Source organism: Mesitornis unicolor, unplaced genomic scaffold, assembly GCF_000695765.1.
Source record: "Mesitornis unicolor isolate BGI_N332 unplaced genomic scaffold, ASM69576v1 scaffold12609, whole genome shotgun sequence".
In the NCBI taxonomy this organism is placed as follows: Eukaryota; Metazoa; Chordata; class Aves; order Mesitornithiformes; family Mesitornithidae; genus Mesitornis; species Mesitornis unicolor.
The window spans coordinates 71,406-89,464 of NW_010209338.1; the positions used below are offsets into that span (position 1 = coordinate 71,406).

General features: G+C 44.0%; 1 protein-coding gene across 1 annotated transcript in view; it reads left to right on the forward strand.

The window, feature by feature from the left end:
* Positions 1-18,059, forward strand: part of LOC104547241 (nesprin-2-like) — a gene marked incomplete at its 5' end in the record, with an annotated part of 89,430 nt that overhangs the window by 69,978 nt on the left and 1,393 nt on the right. Inside the window, 15 exons of the mRNA XM_010192850.1 lie at positions 1,845-2,007; positions 5,494-5,681; positions 5,844-5,994; positions 6,469-6,651; positions 7,784-7,921; positions 8,440-8,634; positions 9,480-9,762; positions 10,112-10,180; positions 10,970-11,106; positions 11,992-12,121; positions 13,281-13,492; positions 15,995-16,195; positions 16,560-16,688; positions 17,196-17,388; positions 17,448-17,465. Coding sequence (XP_010191152.1) covers positions 1,845-2,007; positions 5,494-5,681; positions 5,844-5,994; positions 6,469-6,651; positions 7,784-7,921; positions 8,440-8,634; positions 9,480-9,762; positions 10,112-10,180; positions 10,970-11,106; positions 11,992-12,121; positions 13,281-13,492; positions 15,995-16,195; positions 16,560-16,688; positions 17,196-17,388; positions 17,448-17,465 — 2,390 coding nt within the window. The remainder of the gene's footprint in view (positions 1-1,844; positions 2,008-5,493; positions 5,682-5,843; positions 5,995-6,468; positions 6,652-7,783; positions 7,922-8,439; positions 8,635-9,479; positions 9,763-10,111; positions 10,181-10,969; positions 11,107-11,991; positions 12,122-13,280; positions 13,493-15,994; positions 16,196-16,559; positions 16,689-17,195; positions 17,389-17,447; positions 17,466-18,059) is intronic.

Below are 18,059 nucleotides of genomic sequence, written 5' to 3' on the forward strand. Positions count from 1 at the left end.
CTCATGCTGCTAATCCATGAGACCCCAGATTTGCTGGCCTTATTCTGTACCTTCACAGTAACCAGCAGGTACCTGTTCAGAAACTGAACAAATCCAACAGAACCATTCCCTCGTCTCCTCCATAAGCGTTTGTCTTAAATCAAGAGTCTACCTGACATACGTATCCTCTTTGATTACCTTAAGGTTGCTGACAAGGTAGTTGCTTACAGAGTGGCACATTCATTATGGATTAGCTGTCCTGCGTATCTTCAGTCATTGTATCATGTGCTGCAACCTGCAGAGCCCTCAACAGTCCCCTGCGTTTTGGGACATGTGGTGATCCCCTTGTGCAAGCTGCCCTTCCAGTCCCAGCTGCTGGTTTTGTTGAGCTGAGGGCAGTTCCCAGTCGTGGTGGCTAATGAATGGGAAATGTTTTGGCCTTTTCAAAATGCGTACTTTAACTTTTTACACTGTGTTTGACTTAGATGGTGAGACTCATCTGTGTAGTTGCTAGGCCAGGCAGTACTTAGGGATTAAATCACATGCAAGGTCCAGAAATGCGTCCCATGGCACAGGGACGGCACTGGACATCGGGGGGATGCAAGCAGCCAGGAGACAGCACAGGAAAGCAAAGCTAAGAGGTGCGTTCTCCCTAGGACAGAGGTGGAATGATTTCAGCTGCCTTTAACATCTGCAGAATTGACGTTTACAGTCCTGCAGGGTAGACCATTGCAGTTCATGGAGAGAAATACATGCTTTTCGGCACAGTTCATCTCATGTTGTGATCTGGATGTTTAACACAGGCCTGACAGAAATAATCATCGAGATTTTTTTCTCCCCATTGACTACCAAAGTCTAGATGGCAAGCTCCGGTATCCATCTGAAGTCAGAAGAGTTGTCACCCCGGTGTTGGGCTTTTTATTAATTTTTGTTGGGAATTGCAGTAAATGAGAATTTCAAGGAATGGTTTGAGAGCAGTGAAGTACTTTAACAGATGTTTCTCCCAACACCTGGGGACAAACTTGCTAAAACATACAGACATGCTGCTTGGGTAACTGGAGGGGCTGATAAGGGGTTTTGACATCGGAATATGCTGTAAAGGCCGGAAATAAAGAAAAGTGTGGCTGCAGTTTGAGAGCTCTGGTACAAACAGCTGTAAGAAAAGTAAATGGTCTCAATGGTTCCTTTGCTTGTCTGCTGGACAACTCTCTCTAACCATTGAATATTCTCCCTCTTCAGGGTGGTTTTTCTTCATTTCCATCCCCCAGGAGAGTCTGGCACATCTCTGTACATGTCAGGGGCTTGTTTAGAAGAGTTCTCAATGTCGTGGCACTCTGAGCTCTATCGCTGCTGCTGTTCAGACCTTCTCCTCTCCCATCAGCACCCGTTTGCCCAGGGTGTTGGACCTGTGTTTTGGGCAAATCCTGCTCTGTTGGCAGAGCGGTACCTTGCTGGTCAGGGTGGGCCTGTGGGTTGCCGAAGAAGACACTAAACGTAATTCACAGTGGGAAAACCAGACCACAGATACCCGTTTTTAACTGTGGCGTATTATGGTACAAACTCCCATTTAGACCTACGTCCGAGAATGGCTGAAGAGCTCACTCGCAGATGAATGAGGCTACAAAAATTCTCTCTGCTCGTGTAGTTACATGAAAGAATTCATACCAGACCTTTCTGCAGCTGTAGAGCGAGGCCTGCTGAGCCAATTTCAGTATGTTTTGACTAAAACGTGGCTCTGATTTACAGGCAGCAGCTTGGTGCGACAGTAGGTGCTTCGTACAGCCATGCCTGTCATCACCTTCTGCAAGCATTATTTCTACTGAATGCGGATCTTTGTAACAAAATATTCTTCCTGGTTTGCTTAGGGTGAAGAAACTGAAGGAAACGTTTGCTTTCATACAACTATTGGACAAAAACATGAGTAACCTTCGCACCTGGTTGGCCCGGATTGAGTCTGAGCTTTCCAAACCTGTTGTTTATGACATCTGTGATGACCAAGAAATCCAGAAGAGGCTGGCAGAACAGCAGGTGGGAAATAGGAGCAGCTGGAGTAAATGAGCTAAAATGCTGCTGATTACAATTGGTCCTGGTTTAAAATCACCTCTTTCTTTTCTTTAGCAAGGTCTTCTAACTGTTTGCTTTTCACGGCATGTTCCTGCCAAGATGCATTACATGGAAAATTTTTGTTTGCTTGCTGCAATTTCAGTATTTTGTTGACTTACTCCTACTTCTCCCTTCTCCCCTCTTCCCTCCACCCAAGGAAAACGTGCAGAATACAAACAAAAGGATTTTTACATTTGATAGTTCGCTCAGTTAAGTACAGGAGACCTCATAAGGGTGAGGCAGGGCACAGACAGTGGACAGAATCCATGGATATGACCTGGGTTGACAAGGCGTGAATGCTGGGTCTCCTGCATCCCAGCTGTGACGGATTTAAGTGCTGTGGTTTGATGTATTGCTCTCCCTGGCACAGTCCTCATCCTCTTGCAGACAGCAGAGCAGGCTTGGCAGAGGATTTGAACTTTGGAGGGTGGTCTTGGGCAAACACACCTTTCACTGAGATCTGATCCAATAGGCAGGCTCTGAAGGTCCCCTCAGCATTGGGTGAGATGGTTTGTGAATCCTAGCCCCCTTGGGTGTTGGTAGAGTGCGTTCAGGCGTTTATCCAAGATAGTGGCTCACCAGGGGGATCTTAAGGATCTATGCAAGTTTGAAGTGCTGGAGATGGCAAGGATTGGGCACAGCTGAATGTGCCAGCTATCTCAGCCAAGTGGAAGTGAGATGAGTTGGATAGTCCTGGAGTAAATTTCTCTCTCCAGCAGCCAGAGAAGGGAAAGGAACTTCTCCAAAGCTCAGATTTGCTGGCGGAGTCAGCCTTTGCTCAGGGCTGTGCTGTAAGTCTGCCCAGGCTCAAAGTGCCTCCGTGGGAAGGCTGAGAATGACCACAGTTGTCGTCTGACCTTTGTGTTAAACAAGAATATTTGCCCTAAAACTGAGGGTCCACGAATAAAGCTGTCAAGCATGGAAGCTTTATGGCATCTGCCTTTAAGAACACCTATGATTGTTCTTCACATCCTTCCCATCTTCTCTCTGTACGGCTGCTGCTTTCATGCCTAAGGAAAGATCCCTGGGCAACCTGGACCTGAGGGCTGTGTTCTCTGCTGGTTGATACGGCTCTGCATCCACTCACGTCCCAGACACCGCAGGAAGGGCTCCTCTGCAACTGCGCTGCAGCAGTTGGTCAAACACCAGAAGCCTTGCCCAGTGCCTCTGGTGGCTTCATCTGTGTTGTGAATGGTCATGTAAACAACAGGGAAATATTTTCTCCCTGTCCAAACCTTTTACACTCTCAAAGGCTGTGATAAATTGCCAGGCAAAGAAAAATGTGAGGCACAAATGACTTGTGTCCAAACTAATTTATTTTTATTATGAGCTCGCTCTAAGAGCCATCATTTGCTGCTTAGAGCTACTTACTGCTGTGCCGTTTGGATTCCGTTTCAGACACGGACCTCTGAGCACCTCTAGACTCCTACTGTAACCTTCTAGCAGGCTGAGTGTGAGAAGACTCTGCTGACTACAAAGATGACAGTAAAAAAAAAAGCCTCTTTCACTCTGCATTAGAGAAGCCTTTGTCTGAATGTGACAAGTAAAAAGATTTTTCCTGGTTTTATATGAACAATTATTTCAGCAAGAGCAGAGTGATGGTGAGAAATATGCCCTGCAGCCGCCTTTTATTTGACATCCATGACTGGCAAAGCTTTACCTGCTCAGTCTTGAATAATGACATTCAGAAGCATTGTGCATCCACAGAGATGTTATATAGTATGTTTGTTCAATTAAAGGATGAAGATTAGAACATGAATAATATTAATCTGAAGATTTCAAAGCTGTTTTCCTAATGCAGAAGTCTAGCAGCCTGTAGTCTCTGTAAGCACTCTGGGCAATGCTGTGCAGAGTTGAAGGAAAAGCACCTTTGGGGGCCAAATCTGTGTTCCTGGCCCATTACTTAGTTTTTTGTGTTTGTCTGATTTGGAATGCAGTCGGATCATTTGGAATAACAGCTTGGAAAACAGCAAGGGTTCTGCCTAGGGTTACTCCATGAAAGCAGGCGTGACCAAAGGCAATGAGATTGCGTCAGCAACGTCACCGTAGCGCAGGTGGCGTGGATTTGTAATCTGTGGTCCAGATTCTCACTTTCACCGATGCAGCTGTTAGTCCAGTGTAATTTAAGGAATCCAGAAGAGTCTCTCCAGGTACCAGTAGTGGGGTAGAGCCTGATCTCAGGTGTAGAGCTCGTGTTAAAAAGACACTGCAGCCCCTTGCTCAGAAAACAGCTGTGAAAATTATGTTGAGTCTGCTTCTGGCAGTCTGTCATCTGTGGGAATATTTTGGCTTCTACGTTCCTTAAAGATGTAGGTTACCACAAATCCCACAAGCCAGATTTTGACCATTTACAGCAGAGGCCTTTCAGGTACCCATGTAACAACACTGAAAACTGCCTCTGGGAGATACTCAGCTCCTTGTTGACTTCTGGGAAAATCTTCAGCTCCTTTTGGATTTACTACAAGCTTTGTCTGGTTGGTTGGTTTGTTTTGGTTTGGTTTTGTAAGTCTAGAGCAAAACCAGTTCTACTTGGTCTGTCCACTGAAATCAGTAATACCATTTAATGGCAGTTCCTGTTCACTGTTTTCAGTGAAATACTCATTTTGTTCTAGTGTTATTCAAGAAAAACTCTTTGTATCCTTCATTGGGAAAGCCAGAAATGGGTTGAAAAAAATGGAAATGTAGTGGGCATTGTCATTTCATTAATATTTACAGTTGGTAGCACTGTACAGAGCTGCCTTTTCAGTAAGATGCAGTTAGGTAAGGCTTTTTTGTTGTGGTTACTCGATTACATTGACTTTAGGAGTAGTTATAGGTACAGAATGAGAGCCAGACTACGATGGAGATGCAGGCTCTGGAGAAGAAGACTGTAGTGTAGGTTAGACAAGTGGTCTTTGCCAGATCCTTTAAAATTGTCTGTCAAAACAGGAGCTCTGCCAGAGGGAATTAGAAAAGCAGTGTAACACCAGCTGCCTGTGTGCTGTGCTCCATGATACCAGCCTGTGATCGTACACATGAACTGTACTGCGAGTTCTCTGCCACGTCTTGCAGGCTGATATGAGACCCCGTCATCTTATACTGTCAAAATTAATAAGTATGTGTTTGTGGTATGTGTAAGGTTTGGATTTTGAATGCACATTAAAGTTGTCCAGACCGTTAATGAGAAGATTGAGCTTTCACTAAGAAACCAAAGCGGGACAATCCCTTTTCGCATGGCAGTTCTGTCCTGACCTGTCAGCCTGTCATCTGCACAGCTCATCCTCCAAGTCTGTTGTCTAAAGCTAAATAAGCTTTTCCTGACACACGAATGTCTCTTTCCCCATCCTCTGCAGTATGTATTTTCAAAGGGTCTGTCTGAAGTTTAGCGGTGCTTGTTTCCTTCTGCTCAAGCTATTCTTTTGCCAATGGCAGGACCTGCAACGAGACATAGAGCAACACACCGCAGGGGTGGAATCCGTGTTTAACATTTGCGAGGTCCTGCTGCACGATTCAGATGCGTGTGCTAATGAGACAGAGTGTGACTCCATCCAGCAGACTACCAGGAGTTTGGACAGACGGTGGAGAAACATTTGCGCCATGTCTATGGAGAGGCGAATGAAGTAAGTCGCTTTTTCCTACCCCTCCTAAAGAAGGCTATGGCAGCATTTTGCAGAGATGCCGTAGCTCTTGCCACAAGCTGAATTTTGAAAAAGGAAAAAAAAATCCACAACTAATAGCTGACTTTTAATAAAAACCTTTCCATTTTTGTATCTCCCTCTCAGAATCGAGGAAACCTGGCGCCTATGGCAGAGGTTTTTGGACGACTATTCTCGCTTTGAAGATTGGCTAAAAGCAGCTGAACTAGTAGCAGCTAAGCCTAATTCGTCAGAGGTCTTGTACATACATGCCAAGGAGGAGCTGAAAAAATTTGAGGTGAAATTTTTAGCTTCATTTTTTTAATGCTCAGCAGCAGGCTGAATGGTCAGACTGCTAAATACTTACTGTCTGTGTGAAATGCCTGAGAAACACCAGTTTGGCAGTGGTGATACAGAGAACATAAATAATTTGGCCACTCTGTGGTTGCTAGGTATCTGGTTGATTATAAGTCTCCAGGATTTTTTTTAATATGGAGAATCCAGTTCTCTGAGCTGACAAGATCCTGCTTGTCAGTTAAAGATTTACTTTTTATAGGCAGAAGACCTTTGTGGGTTGATTTTTTTTAACTTCTTTTTCCCAGTGAGCTATATCTTAAGCAGATTTATTTTTTTTGACTCCTCACTGGATTTAACCTTGTGGTCGAAAGGTCTGTTTTTAAGGGGAGGGCATCATCATCTCTCTTGATGGATAGTATCATCCAGGTCCTTTCTCTATCAGCAAGGGAACTGACTTCCTTGATTTGCCTTGCAGGCCTTCCAGCGGCAAATTCACGAACGACTCACACAGTTGGAGCTGATCAATAAGCAGTACAGGCGCCTTGCCCGTGAGAACCGCACCGACTCAGCCAGCAAATTGAAGCAGATGGTACACGAAGGCAACCAGCGCTGGGATAATCTCCAGAAACGAGTGGCTGCCATTCTGAGGAGACTCAAGGTAACTGAATGGTGGGGCGAGAGAGTGAGGAGCACTTGCAAGTTTCTGTAGGAATTACCCAAGGGCAAAACGCATACTGGAGCAACTATCTTGTGTTGTTTATGTCCTGTGTTACCAGCATGGGAGAGCAGCTCTAGAAAGGTCACCAAGTACGTGACATAAACATGTCAATGAACATGAGTTCTTGGTAGTTGGAGAATCAATAGGGGAAGAATGGGTGCAAATTTTGGAAGGTGTGTTGCAGGCCTTACTGCTCTTACCCTCTCTCTTACACAGTCTTGTCGTGGGTGGATGCATTCATGCACTTGCCCCTTTCCCTAGTGCAGATATGGTTTGGAGTTTACAGTGCAGCTCTACTGTATGCCAAGTTATGATTCACCTACAAGACTTTAAACATGGAGGTGTGATGGGGAGCCATGCTGCTGTCACCAACTCCTGTACTCTCTGCCTGACAGAGGAATGTCATCAGAGAGTGAATTTGTGACGCTTCACAGAAGTGTCCTGCTTGTCCAGTTAAACCGATCTCTGGGCAGATATTCTGTGCTGTGCCTTGGGGGAAACTTGTCACTGCCTGATTTTTAAATACAGTAAGCTGCTTGTCTGTTAGCAGCTTCTGTGGGAGATGGCAGCAGAGAGAGCTCCTCGTGGCTTCCACACCAAATGATGCTGTAATTACAGTGGTGTGGCCATCCATGATCCAGCTTCTCCATTGTTTTGCTGATTTTAATGTCATAGTTTTAATTTCAATTAGAGATGGGGCTTGCTTCCTTTGTCTGTCTTGTAAATTTAGAACCAGTTAGATGTTAAACCTGAGTCCAAATAACTGTTACACTAATACAGTGATGTGGGAAGAGGTGTATGGTGTGGAAGCAAGAATTTAATTTTATAGAAGCATCTTGGACTGCTGAAGTTTTATTCCCTTTCTCATATGAATAATGTACATAGGACACTTTGTTCCAGTGTCACTACAGGAAGAGGACAGTTTTTATATGTGGCATGCTGCCATTTGTGCCCTGATGGCCTTTAGGGTGAACAGCAGCTTTGAAACAAAACCCTGTTTTCAGAGGGCTCCTGTGCCCATCTTTTTGAGTAGCTGAAGTTTTAGAACACCATGTCCCTTCTTCCTATGCAGCACTTCACCAATCGGAGAGATGAGTTTGAGGCGACGAGGGAAAGCATCCTTGTTTGGCTCACAGAAATGGACCTCCAGCTGACAAACGTGGAGCACTTCTCAAAAAGTAACATTGATGACAAAATGCGCCAGTTAAACGTACGTATCCTTATTGTGCAGTTGTTTAATATAGCCCAGCTGATCATGTTGGGCTGCTCTGTCTTGACAGAATAATCTACTTTTCTCTGCAACCTGCTTGCACGCTCATTTCTGCTTTCTCCTGGCACTGCTAATTATTTTTGGGGTGTAGATTTACTGTTCTGTAGGCTGGAAGCCCAACCTGCCAAACCTCTTTGCTACTGAGAAGAAGATTGTGTGTACCCAACAGAAGAATAAACTCTGATTAGCTGAACTCTTGTATCGTGATCCTCTGCAGGCTCAGGACACTGCAGTGATACTGATGTGCACATGGGTGGAAAATGTCACTTCATTTGGAACTGTAATCCTGCTAATAAACCTCTGGGCTGCTTGAGTAAAAAGTTATTTGCCAGTTGAAATTAAACAGCGATGTCAGTTGCTGCTTTTCTTTCACTGCAGTGAGCGAGAAAAGAAGGACAAACCTTAGGCTAGAAAGAGATGTTGCAGAAGTAATTATTTTTCTTGTATGTTCCACATAGGGTTTCCAGCAGGAAATAACACTGAACACCAATAAGATTGATCAGCTAATCGTTTTTGGGGAGCAGTTGATTCAGAAGAGTGAGCCTTTGGATGCTATCCTGATTGAAGACGAATTGGAAGAACTTCATAGATACTGTCAGGAAGTGTTTGGACGAGTTGCTCGGTTCCATCAAAGACTGACTTCAAGGCATCCTGTAAGAACCAACAGTTGTTTTGATGCTTTGGCAAGATTTTGGTGCCTGAATGACAATGCCCCTTGCTTATCCCTTGCCGTTGGCTCAGTGATTTGAGCTCAAAGGGGTCAGGAGCTCCTCAGTGGTTGTGCCAGCTTTGCTAAATCTTTGTCGCCAGTCTTGTCTCCTCATGCCTCTCATGTTGGGTCTCCATCTGCAGAATCTGGATAATATGGAAGTAATTCACAGGATTTATATTCAGACAGTTGTGCTTTGAGGAGGGCTTCAAAAGCTTTGTTGTTGTTTTTAATATCACTTCGTTTTCTTTAATTTCAGTAATATGCTTAGAATGTCTCTTTATGGATTTGTTTGTGAGGGTCCATCTGTCCACTGTCTTGTGGGAACCCTGGATGGGAAGCAGCACACGCTTTACTTTTCGCTGGGAACATGTAGCTGTTTCTCAGCTTGCTTTGGCTCAAAAAGAAAGAACATCTGTTAAAAAGCCAGGTAGAGGAAGTGACATGAACATCTACAAACAGCTGTTGAACCCTGCCTGAGCATCGTTTCATTGCTGACCTGTGCAGTCCATTTGGATCTGGGTACCCTTCCCTGCAAGGAGATGTTATGGTGGTGTTTGAGTGTCTTGAAAGTGGGAAGGTAACTGCTGATGCAAGGATTGTTCTGGCAAAAGAGGAACGAGACAGAAATGATGCTTCTCTTTAATTTTAGGCACGTTGTCTTTTGATTACTGCAGCTGACCGCAAAACAGTCCCCAGTAGTAGTGTGTGGCTCAAATATTAGCTCATTAAACGGTGTAGGTCTGTTGTAAGTCTTACTGGTATGCAATAATGGTTATTTATTTGTAGGGATTGGATGATGAAAAAGACACCTCTGAAAATGAGACAGATCCAGAAGACTCGAGAGAAATCCAGAATGATCCCTGGCATAAGAAGGCCATCAGCGAGGGGCCCTCTTCACCACCGTCCCTTTGCCACCTTATGCCCCCTACTCAAGGTCATGAGAGATCGGGCTGTGAAACCCCTGTCAGTGTCGACTCCATCCCCCTCGAGTGGGATCACACAGGTGATGTGGGAGGTTCTTCCTCTCATGAAGACGAAGAAGAAGCAACATACTACAGTGCTCTGTCAGGTGAGAATCAAGTGCCAGCTGTTTCTTCTGACATGGACAACTGCAGGATGTCTGTGTGGGAAGGGAGGGGGATTGAGGTCTTGCTCCCACGTTGTTGGTTGGTTTTTAAGTACTGCTGATATATGTGAGCAGTCTTGGATGTCTTGATGAAAGGAATGGTATTGTCTAAACCAGGATTGTATTTTCAGAAACATAAGGTTTTTAGAAACTGTACTTTTTAAGAATGTTTGATGAAAATGGTACCAGCAACTTACTTTGTTCTTTGTCTTTGCTGTCCCTCATTGTTTCAGTTGTTTTTAATATTGGAAGATATTGAATAGTGAGGAAAATGACATTATTCTTTTTTCAGATGTAGAAATCACTGAAAATCCTGAGGCATATCTTAAAATGACCACAAAAACTTTGAAAGCATCTTCTGGTAGGCACCTGCTAATGCATGTGTCTGAACATGGCAATCTCCCTGTGCTGCACGCTATATTCCTCAACCTCTCTCATACGTAATGTCTGACTTCCTGCCTTGTGTGGACACCATGTCTCATCCTGCCATGGTGTTCTTACGCTGCAGTATTCACATGTACATTACAGAGCAGTCAAGAACATACCATTTAGAGTTTGCCTGGGAAATGCCGAGGTAGTTAATGTGCATTTCATTATACTGATCCAAAGTCTTTTGGTGGTTTGCTCTGGGTAGTATCCCTTTTTCAGTCGTCTCTAATTTCAGTTGCATAATTACTGAAGGAAATAGTTCCAGCTCTACAAGCGTGTTTTTGTGTTTTGTGCATGACAGAACTGTGTGTGTCCTGTCTGTTAAATCCAGAACAAACGTTCTCCAAATCAGGACTTGTCTGTACTTGTCCCTGCTGAAGTGCATTGCAGATGTGTGATAGTATTGTTGAGGTGCAGACATCCCAGAACCACAGTGCAGCCTTTTTCTTTTATTTTTTTGAATACTCATACCTGTATTCAAGCATTTTCCAGAAGAAAACAGAGTGTCCCATAACTGCATGGCTCTCATCTCATTACCTTTGAAACACTGTTGATGTTTTGCAAATGTGCATGCTTTGCAAGGGAAGCTGCAAAACTGTCATTTTTATGCCGTAACTTGATGCCATTTTATTCAGAGTGCTTGCTAACTTAAAGCAACAGCTTCCTTGTGGAGATGAGGTTTTGCACTCATGGCCTATGGTTTTGGTTTTATTTGTTTCAGGAAAGTCTGTTTCAGAAGCTCACCCTTGGCATTCTCCAGACAGCCCAGTCTGCAGGAAACACCGATACAGCCAGGCAGAGGTGGTTGGAAATGTGTTGTCTGGTCCAGAGACAAGTACTCCGTATAAGTCAGACTATGTGAGTTGGAGGTCCTGTGGGCACTGAACCTGTGCGACACGGTCTGTTTGTTGTTCCTCTGTAAATGCATCCTCTGCCCAACTCCAGCATCAAGAAGAAGATTAGTCGTGGGGGGAATGTTCACTCCATGCAAACTCAGGCATTGTTTCTGGTGGCTCAGGTAACTAGTGAGAGTCTCTATGGACTCACTAGAAAAGCCTCTTTAAAGGAATTCAGAACAGTCATGTTAGGCTCCCGATCAGAGTCAGGAGGAACTTCCTCTGTTGTCACATGAGGAGTCTAGCAGAATTTAACACCCCCAGGGAAAGGGTGTGAGTAGCCTCCCTTGATATTTACTGACAAACCTCCCTTTCCTAGGCAGACCAATTTCAAGGGTCCTTTTCTAACATGCAGCCCACCTTTTAATCTGCTTCTGGGCACTAAAAGATGTGCTGTAATGGCTATTGCTCATTGGTACCTCAGCCTTGGTGGGTGGTTGCTGCCACCAGCAGCTGCCAGGCTGAGTGGATCTGGATCAGTTGTCAGCACTCTTCCAGACACAAGGTGATACTGGTATCTGGCTGCTTCTGTCATCATTAATCCAGTCCTAGTGCCTTAGAGTCAATATTGCCAACAAAGAGTGTCAGCAAATGTACATTGGTACCTGTAGTGCAAAGCAATTAATTTGCCATGTCCAGTCTTGTAATAATTGACATCACTATGGTGTGTGTTTGTTTACTGCGAACACACAGAGAGTCAGTATAAATTCTCAGCAAAGGTGCAGAAGCCCAGTGCTCAATCTGACACACAAGAGCTTAGAGGCATTCCCGGCCACCCCAAAGTCTCACAAATGAAGTTTGATGATTTGTTAACCTGCAGGAATCACCCACTGAAATGTCATTCCAGGTGAAGCAGCTCAGCTCTGCAAGCAGCAGCAGCATCAACCAGGAGAAAATCACATCTACAAACATGAGTGATGAAGAACCCCAAGATGACCAAGAGCTTGTGAATATAGCAGCTGTGGAGAAGCAGTCAGGTACAGAGCATTAGGAGTGGCTTTGGTGCTGTGGTGTTTGTCCTGTGAGTCTCAGGGAGACAAAGCAGCGTCTCTGCACAGAGGCAGCCATTTGCCTTGGGAACAAAAGAGAAGTAAACTGCTATCCTCTAAATTGATGTATTTTGTTAAGATTTGCTGAGCTGCCTTCTCACCTGGTACAGTACAACCTGTGTTTGCTGTTCTAAGCTTTTACATTTTCTGCTAGAATTTTTGTCACTCATAATATATTTCTCTCTTTGCTGGTTAGAATGAATTAGAACAATTTCACTTTTGTGTGATACTGAATACTTCGGAGACTTTTAATCAGATTTCAAACCAAAGAAGTGTGTTTTTGTCTCAAATAAGATTGCTATAGTTCATTTTCTCACTTACTGGTATTCCATATAACAAGATGCTACAGCTCCCGTCCAAGAAATCTTTAGTCAAAGCTGGTAATGTGTTCTGTTCTTCACTGTCGTGACGGTGATCCTTTCTTCCAAATAGGCCAGCAGGCTGGGTCTCTTATCCTTTTAGGACTCATTCCTGGTTTCAGGTGCTTGAGATTGTAATAACACATCTGTACTGCAATCACAAAAGTGAGTCAAGTGATAAAAAGACGACTCTGTCTATATGCACCAGCTTACTTAGTTTATGTCTCTAGTCTCACAGATGGAGGAAGGTTGAGTCCCATGCATGGGATGAATAGGAAGATCTCTGAGACGGCTTGGCTGTGCTTCCACAGTAGTGTCAGTAATCACCCAGGTGGCATTTAGCACTGAATTGATGAAACATAAACCCAAGTCCTAGCTCCTGGGTCATACTTTGTCTCATGATGAGTATGGTGTCTACCAAATCACAACTGGGCTCATTGAATTCTGTCTCCTTAGATTTGCTCTGTTCTTCCAAGTGAATTAAAACATCTTCAATTAATGTAATTAAAATCCTGGATAGCATTACTGTGTGGATAACTTGACCAGTAATATGAAACTTACAGACTGCAGAATCTCAAGAAAAATTGTGTCTGGATAGCAGTAGTACATGGTAGCAATTATTTGGCTGTGAGTAGATTGGAGAATGATTTACTCTTAAAACTCCTTGCATCTGTTACATACTCTCTTGATCTTACTGAAGATTTAAACATTTTTTTAATCATTTGTAGGCATTATTGATAGGTGGGAGCTCATCCAAGCTCAAGACCTCAGAAATAAACTTAGGATGAAGCAGAAATTGCAGCAGTGGCAGCAGCTGAACTCAGATCTCAGCGACATCTCTGCTTGGCTTGATAAAACTGAGGAGGAGCTGGAAGAGCTGCAAAAAGTGGAACCTCCAACCACCATGCAAGCATTGGAACAAAGGGTCAAAAAATTGAAGGTAAGTTGTGGCACACTGAGAAGTGGGATTTCAAGATGTTGATGCTCTTTATCATTGCCTTTGTACTCCTGGGATCTGTCGGCAGCGTGAATGCTAATAACAACGTGTGCATGCCACGGAGGGGCTAAGAGGACTAAAGAGGGTGGTTAAGCAAAGTGCTTGTGTTTTCCCATGCAGAGATGTGCAGGCAGTGTGCCTGGGTACAACAGGCAGCCAGGCTGAAATAAAAACCGCTCCCTTTCTGTTTTCTTGCAGAGACACTTTTTGCTCTCAAAAAACCCCCATTCAGCCTCAAACTTCTTTTAGGCCTTTTATTTTCAGATATGGAAAAGCTCAATAATGAAGGCATAGACTCCCAGATGCCTAGGTATAGGCCTTGTCTTAGGGACTGAGTATTCTGAGCAGTGACTCTCACTTTTTTGCTTGTTCTGTGCTATTCCCCTCTGTGCAAACCAAAGAGAGATTGAGTCTACAGGCTGCAAAGTCTTGGCTGATTTTTCTTTTTAATTGCAAAAAATCTTAGCACTTTTGTCTGATAGTTGAAGGATCCTTTCAAAATGTGCAGTTGCATTTTTTCGCTTAGCAAATGCAGGTTTCTCATCAAATAGAGTGCAGTAGTTAAAAACAAGAAACAAAGTACGTTCAGTCTCTGCTAATCTTTAGTCAAGTAATAGAATAGTCGGGCAATAACGCAAACATTTGTCAGCCTGTGTGGTCATGCCATGACCTCAGCCTTCTCAAGTTAGGACTAAGCCAATTCTCAAGTTGAACCAGCAGTTTACCAGGGTACATGTAAGTTCTATGTCACTAGGACTTGGGTGACAAAATGCCTCAGGTTGAACTCTGAGAGATCTAAAGTTCCTCACACTTACAGGAGTGCAAAATCCCTTTGTGATCACCCTTGTGCCAGCAGCCTTGTATGGAGTCACCCAAATCCTGAGGCTGCTCATCAGCTTTGCATCACGCTTGGGATGATGCTCACAAACAAGACACTTTCAGGACAGAGGAGGGATTTCTTAGGCATGTTGAGAGTGTGTTTAAGCCTACACGTGCTTGAGTAGTCATTAGGCTAGGGGTAATAGTTCTGCACTCTAGTGTGACTCCAGTGAGAACGACTCTGATTCACCAAGCACTGAGAAAGGTTTGGTGCTGCTTTGGAAGTGGAGGGAGGCACTGCCCTTCAGGCTGGAGCTGGGTGTCTGACCTCTTCAAGGAGCAGAGCTTCACTTACCCTTCTCTCTTCTGCATTTTCTTAAGAGGAGTCCAGCTGGCTGTAATCCACTTTTCAGACAGCTTGGCTTTCTATGGTGTCTGAAAGAGCGAGCGCACTCTAAGATGTGAATATCATGAGATGTCAGGACATCCCAGTTGCCCTGGATAAGAATAAAGCCAGTCTGGCTGCAGACTGGCTTACTGGTCTTTAGAAGGCTGTGATGGCCCATTTGTATTCCCTGATACTGGAAGAAACTTTGTTGCTTGAATGAGGGAGACTGGGTTCTTTGTTGGGCAAAATGTAATTTAGACTGTTTTCAACAAGTGGGATGCAGATCTCAAGGATATAGATCGACACTCTGTGTTACTAAGGCTGCTGGGAAAAGCAATCTGAGATGTGTTGATTGCAGGACTCATCCTGCAGCTCTTACTTTTCTTCTGCAAGAGCCCACAGCTTGAAAAAGACTGAGTACCCTTGATTCAAACTGTACAGTTCTTGAGGGTACGAGGTGTTGTTTGGCATTCTTTTTTAAAAAAAATTATCTTGAAAAATACAGGCACCACCTTAACATAAAGGTGATACAGCCATGACTTTGCAAATTCCCTGCAATTTTAAGGGAGAGGAGGAAAGGAGGCAGGGATGCCATCTGGGGGGACCTTGACAAGTCAGAGAAATGGCCTGACAGAAACTGTGACTAGAGAGGAAAAAAAAAACAATTCTCATGATGAGGTGGCCTGGTGTGGGACATGGCGCCCAGAGGGGATGGGGAATCTCTGTACTGCAGGTTACTCACAATTGGACTGGATGAGGCCCTGAGCAGCTTGCTCTGAGTTTGAAGTTGTCCCTACGTGAAGCAGGAGGATGGAGTCCAGACCTCCCAACGTCCCTTTCAGCATTACTGTAGAATTCTGAGGCAGCAAAACCTTTATAAATCAAGAGGAAATACCATGTGATGACCTGTAGGAATATTTGTCCAAATGTCAAGGGAAGAGACAGCTCAGAGGAATGAAGAGGGCAGATGTGGATTAAGCCCTAATGCCTGTGACTTAGGGAGAAGCACAGGCCCAAGCAGATTTGCTTTCTTCAAAGTGAAGGATTTTGCTTTCAAAAAAAAAATAACATAAAAAAGGCCACCTACCTGAATATGTTCCTTAGAAGTGTCTGAAAAGCCACCAGATTCAAACAGCTTTCCCCAGTACCTGTGATTCTTTTGGGGGTGTAGTTTTATTGTAACTAAACAACAAGTTTGTCATCATTCATAGAAGCTCCTAATCTGCTATTTCTACCAGGACATGCTTAAAGCATTTGATAACTACAAGGCAGTGGTGCTTTCCATCAACCTGAGCAGCAAAGAATTCCAGAAAGCGGATAGCACAGAGTTCAAAGAGCTTCAGAACAGGCTTCGGAAGGTGAACTTGCACTGGGAGAAAGCGACTCACGCGTTGGACAACTGGAGGAGAGGTTTACAGCAAGCCCTGCTGGATTGCCAGGTGCGTTCCACATGCCAGCTTATAAGGGGAAACTCATTTTTAGGGTGCTGCTGTGGGGTAGATACAGGGAGAGGGCAGGGGAATAATTCCTGCACGTTAGTGAAATGGTTGCTTGAAATCCCAGACACTTAATTTTGTTATAAATTTGACTCTTGGGTTTAAAGGGATTGGTAGCGATACCTTTGAACTGGATAATACCCTTTTGTTATGGAGGTGAAATAGTTTAACTAGGTTGCTGTAGCCTCACTAGTTGTCAGTTTGTTGTTGGTTTTGTCTGATCTGGGCTGGTCAATTTGTTTGTAGGCAAGAGCCAGCACTGCAAAAGTGTTTTTTCTCTTTTGTGCCGATCTTTTTGTTTCACTAGGACTTCCATGATCAGAGCCAAAACCTAATCCTGTGGTTAGCAAGTGCTGATAGCCGAAGGAATGAAGCACAAATCACCGATCCAAATGCTGACCTCAATGCAATACTGGAATGCCAAAAGGAGCTGATGGTAAGTGGAGTCTTAACGACAGCACCTCAGCTCTTCCAGTGAGTCAGTAGCTCTCACCACAAAATGAAGAGCAGTATGTTTACTTCTCAAGATGTCTGCTGCCTGTCCTTGAACCTGCTGTATTCAAGTACGTGGCTGGTTTCTGAAATGGACTAAGAGATTGCCTGTATGAGGCATTTTTTCTGTAATTATGCATCGTAATTAAGTCCCTTATGAACGGTCTTTATGCTGGAGTAAGGTTTCCATTTTCCCAGATTTAATGTCTTTTCCTTATGGATTAATTACTGCTGGAGCTATTTGTAGATGTTGGTTCAAGCAGGTACAGCCAGTCTCTTCAAGAGAACTTCATTTCATATGTAGCTGTAATAGCCGTTCCTGTGTATTGCGGATTCTCAGGCAGGTTGAGTTGTTCTTCAGAGCCTTCCAGAGTTCTTCCTCTTACAAGAACATCCTTAAAGTTGAGAGTAACAGTTTGTTGCTGTTGTTTGTTTGTTTGTTTGTTCTAAGCAACTGGAGAAGGAGCTGGTGGAACAGCAGCTTAAAGTAAACTCGCTTCATGAACTCACAGCTTACCTGCTGCTTAAATCAGATGGTGATTACGTGGAAGCTGATGAGAAGGTCTGTGTAATTGGAAGGAAACTGAAACAGCTTATTGAGCAAGTTTCACGTGACTTAAAAACAATACAAGGAAATCTGGTGAGTCAGTTTAAATACTTTTTATTGACTCTTTCTTGCTGAAAAGTAGCAACATATTAAGAGTAAAGGTATTTATAAATGGCTGGCTTAAAACTTAAGTGCTTCCACTTAAGCTGAAAGAACAAGTACCCCTATAGGAAAACCTTCAGCACCACAAGGCTAGTACAGTGCGGAAACAGATTGCCCAGAGGAGTTGTGCAGTCTCCATCCTTGAGGTGTTTGAAGAGCAGACACAGGGTAAAGCCTTGAGTAAGGCTTTTGGTCTGGTCTCATAGCTGTCCTTGCTTTGAGCAGGGGTTTGATCTAGATGAACTTCCAGCCTGAATTACCCTACGATCCATACCAGAGTCAGGCTATGAGCGTGTAACGAACACCTAGGAATTGTAGTTCATAGCAGTACATTGCTTACCCTGAGAGCTGTCAGACAGAGATATTTTAAAGTTAACACCTGTACACACCGGTTCCACTGTAATTCCTCTGTGCTGTGCATGGCAGAACATGTCTTTATGCTGGAGAAGTGGAGCATCTGTTTACCACTGGTTGTGCACATCTGAAGAGGCAGTGGGGCTGTGCACCATCAGAGAGGCCGTGAAAGGTGGCTCTGTGCACTCATCTGTCATGGGTTTTGAACGTGCATTGTAAAGAGGAACGTGTGGTTACTTTTTAGGACACCAG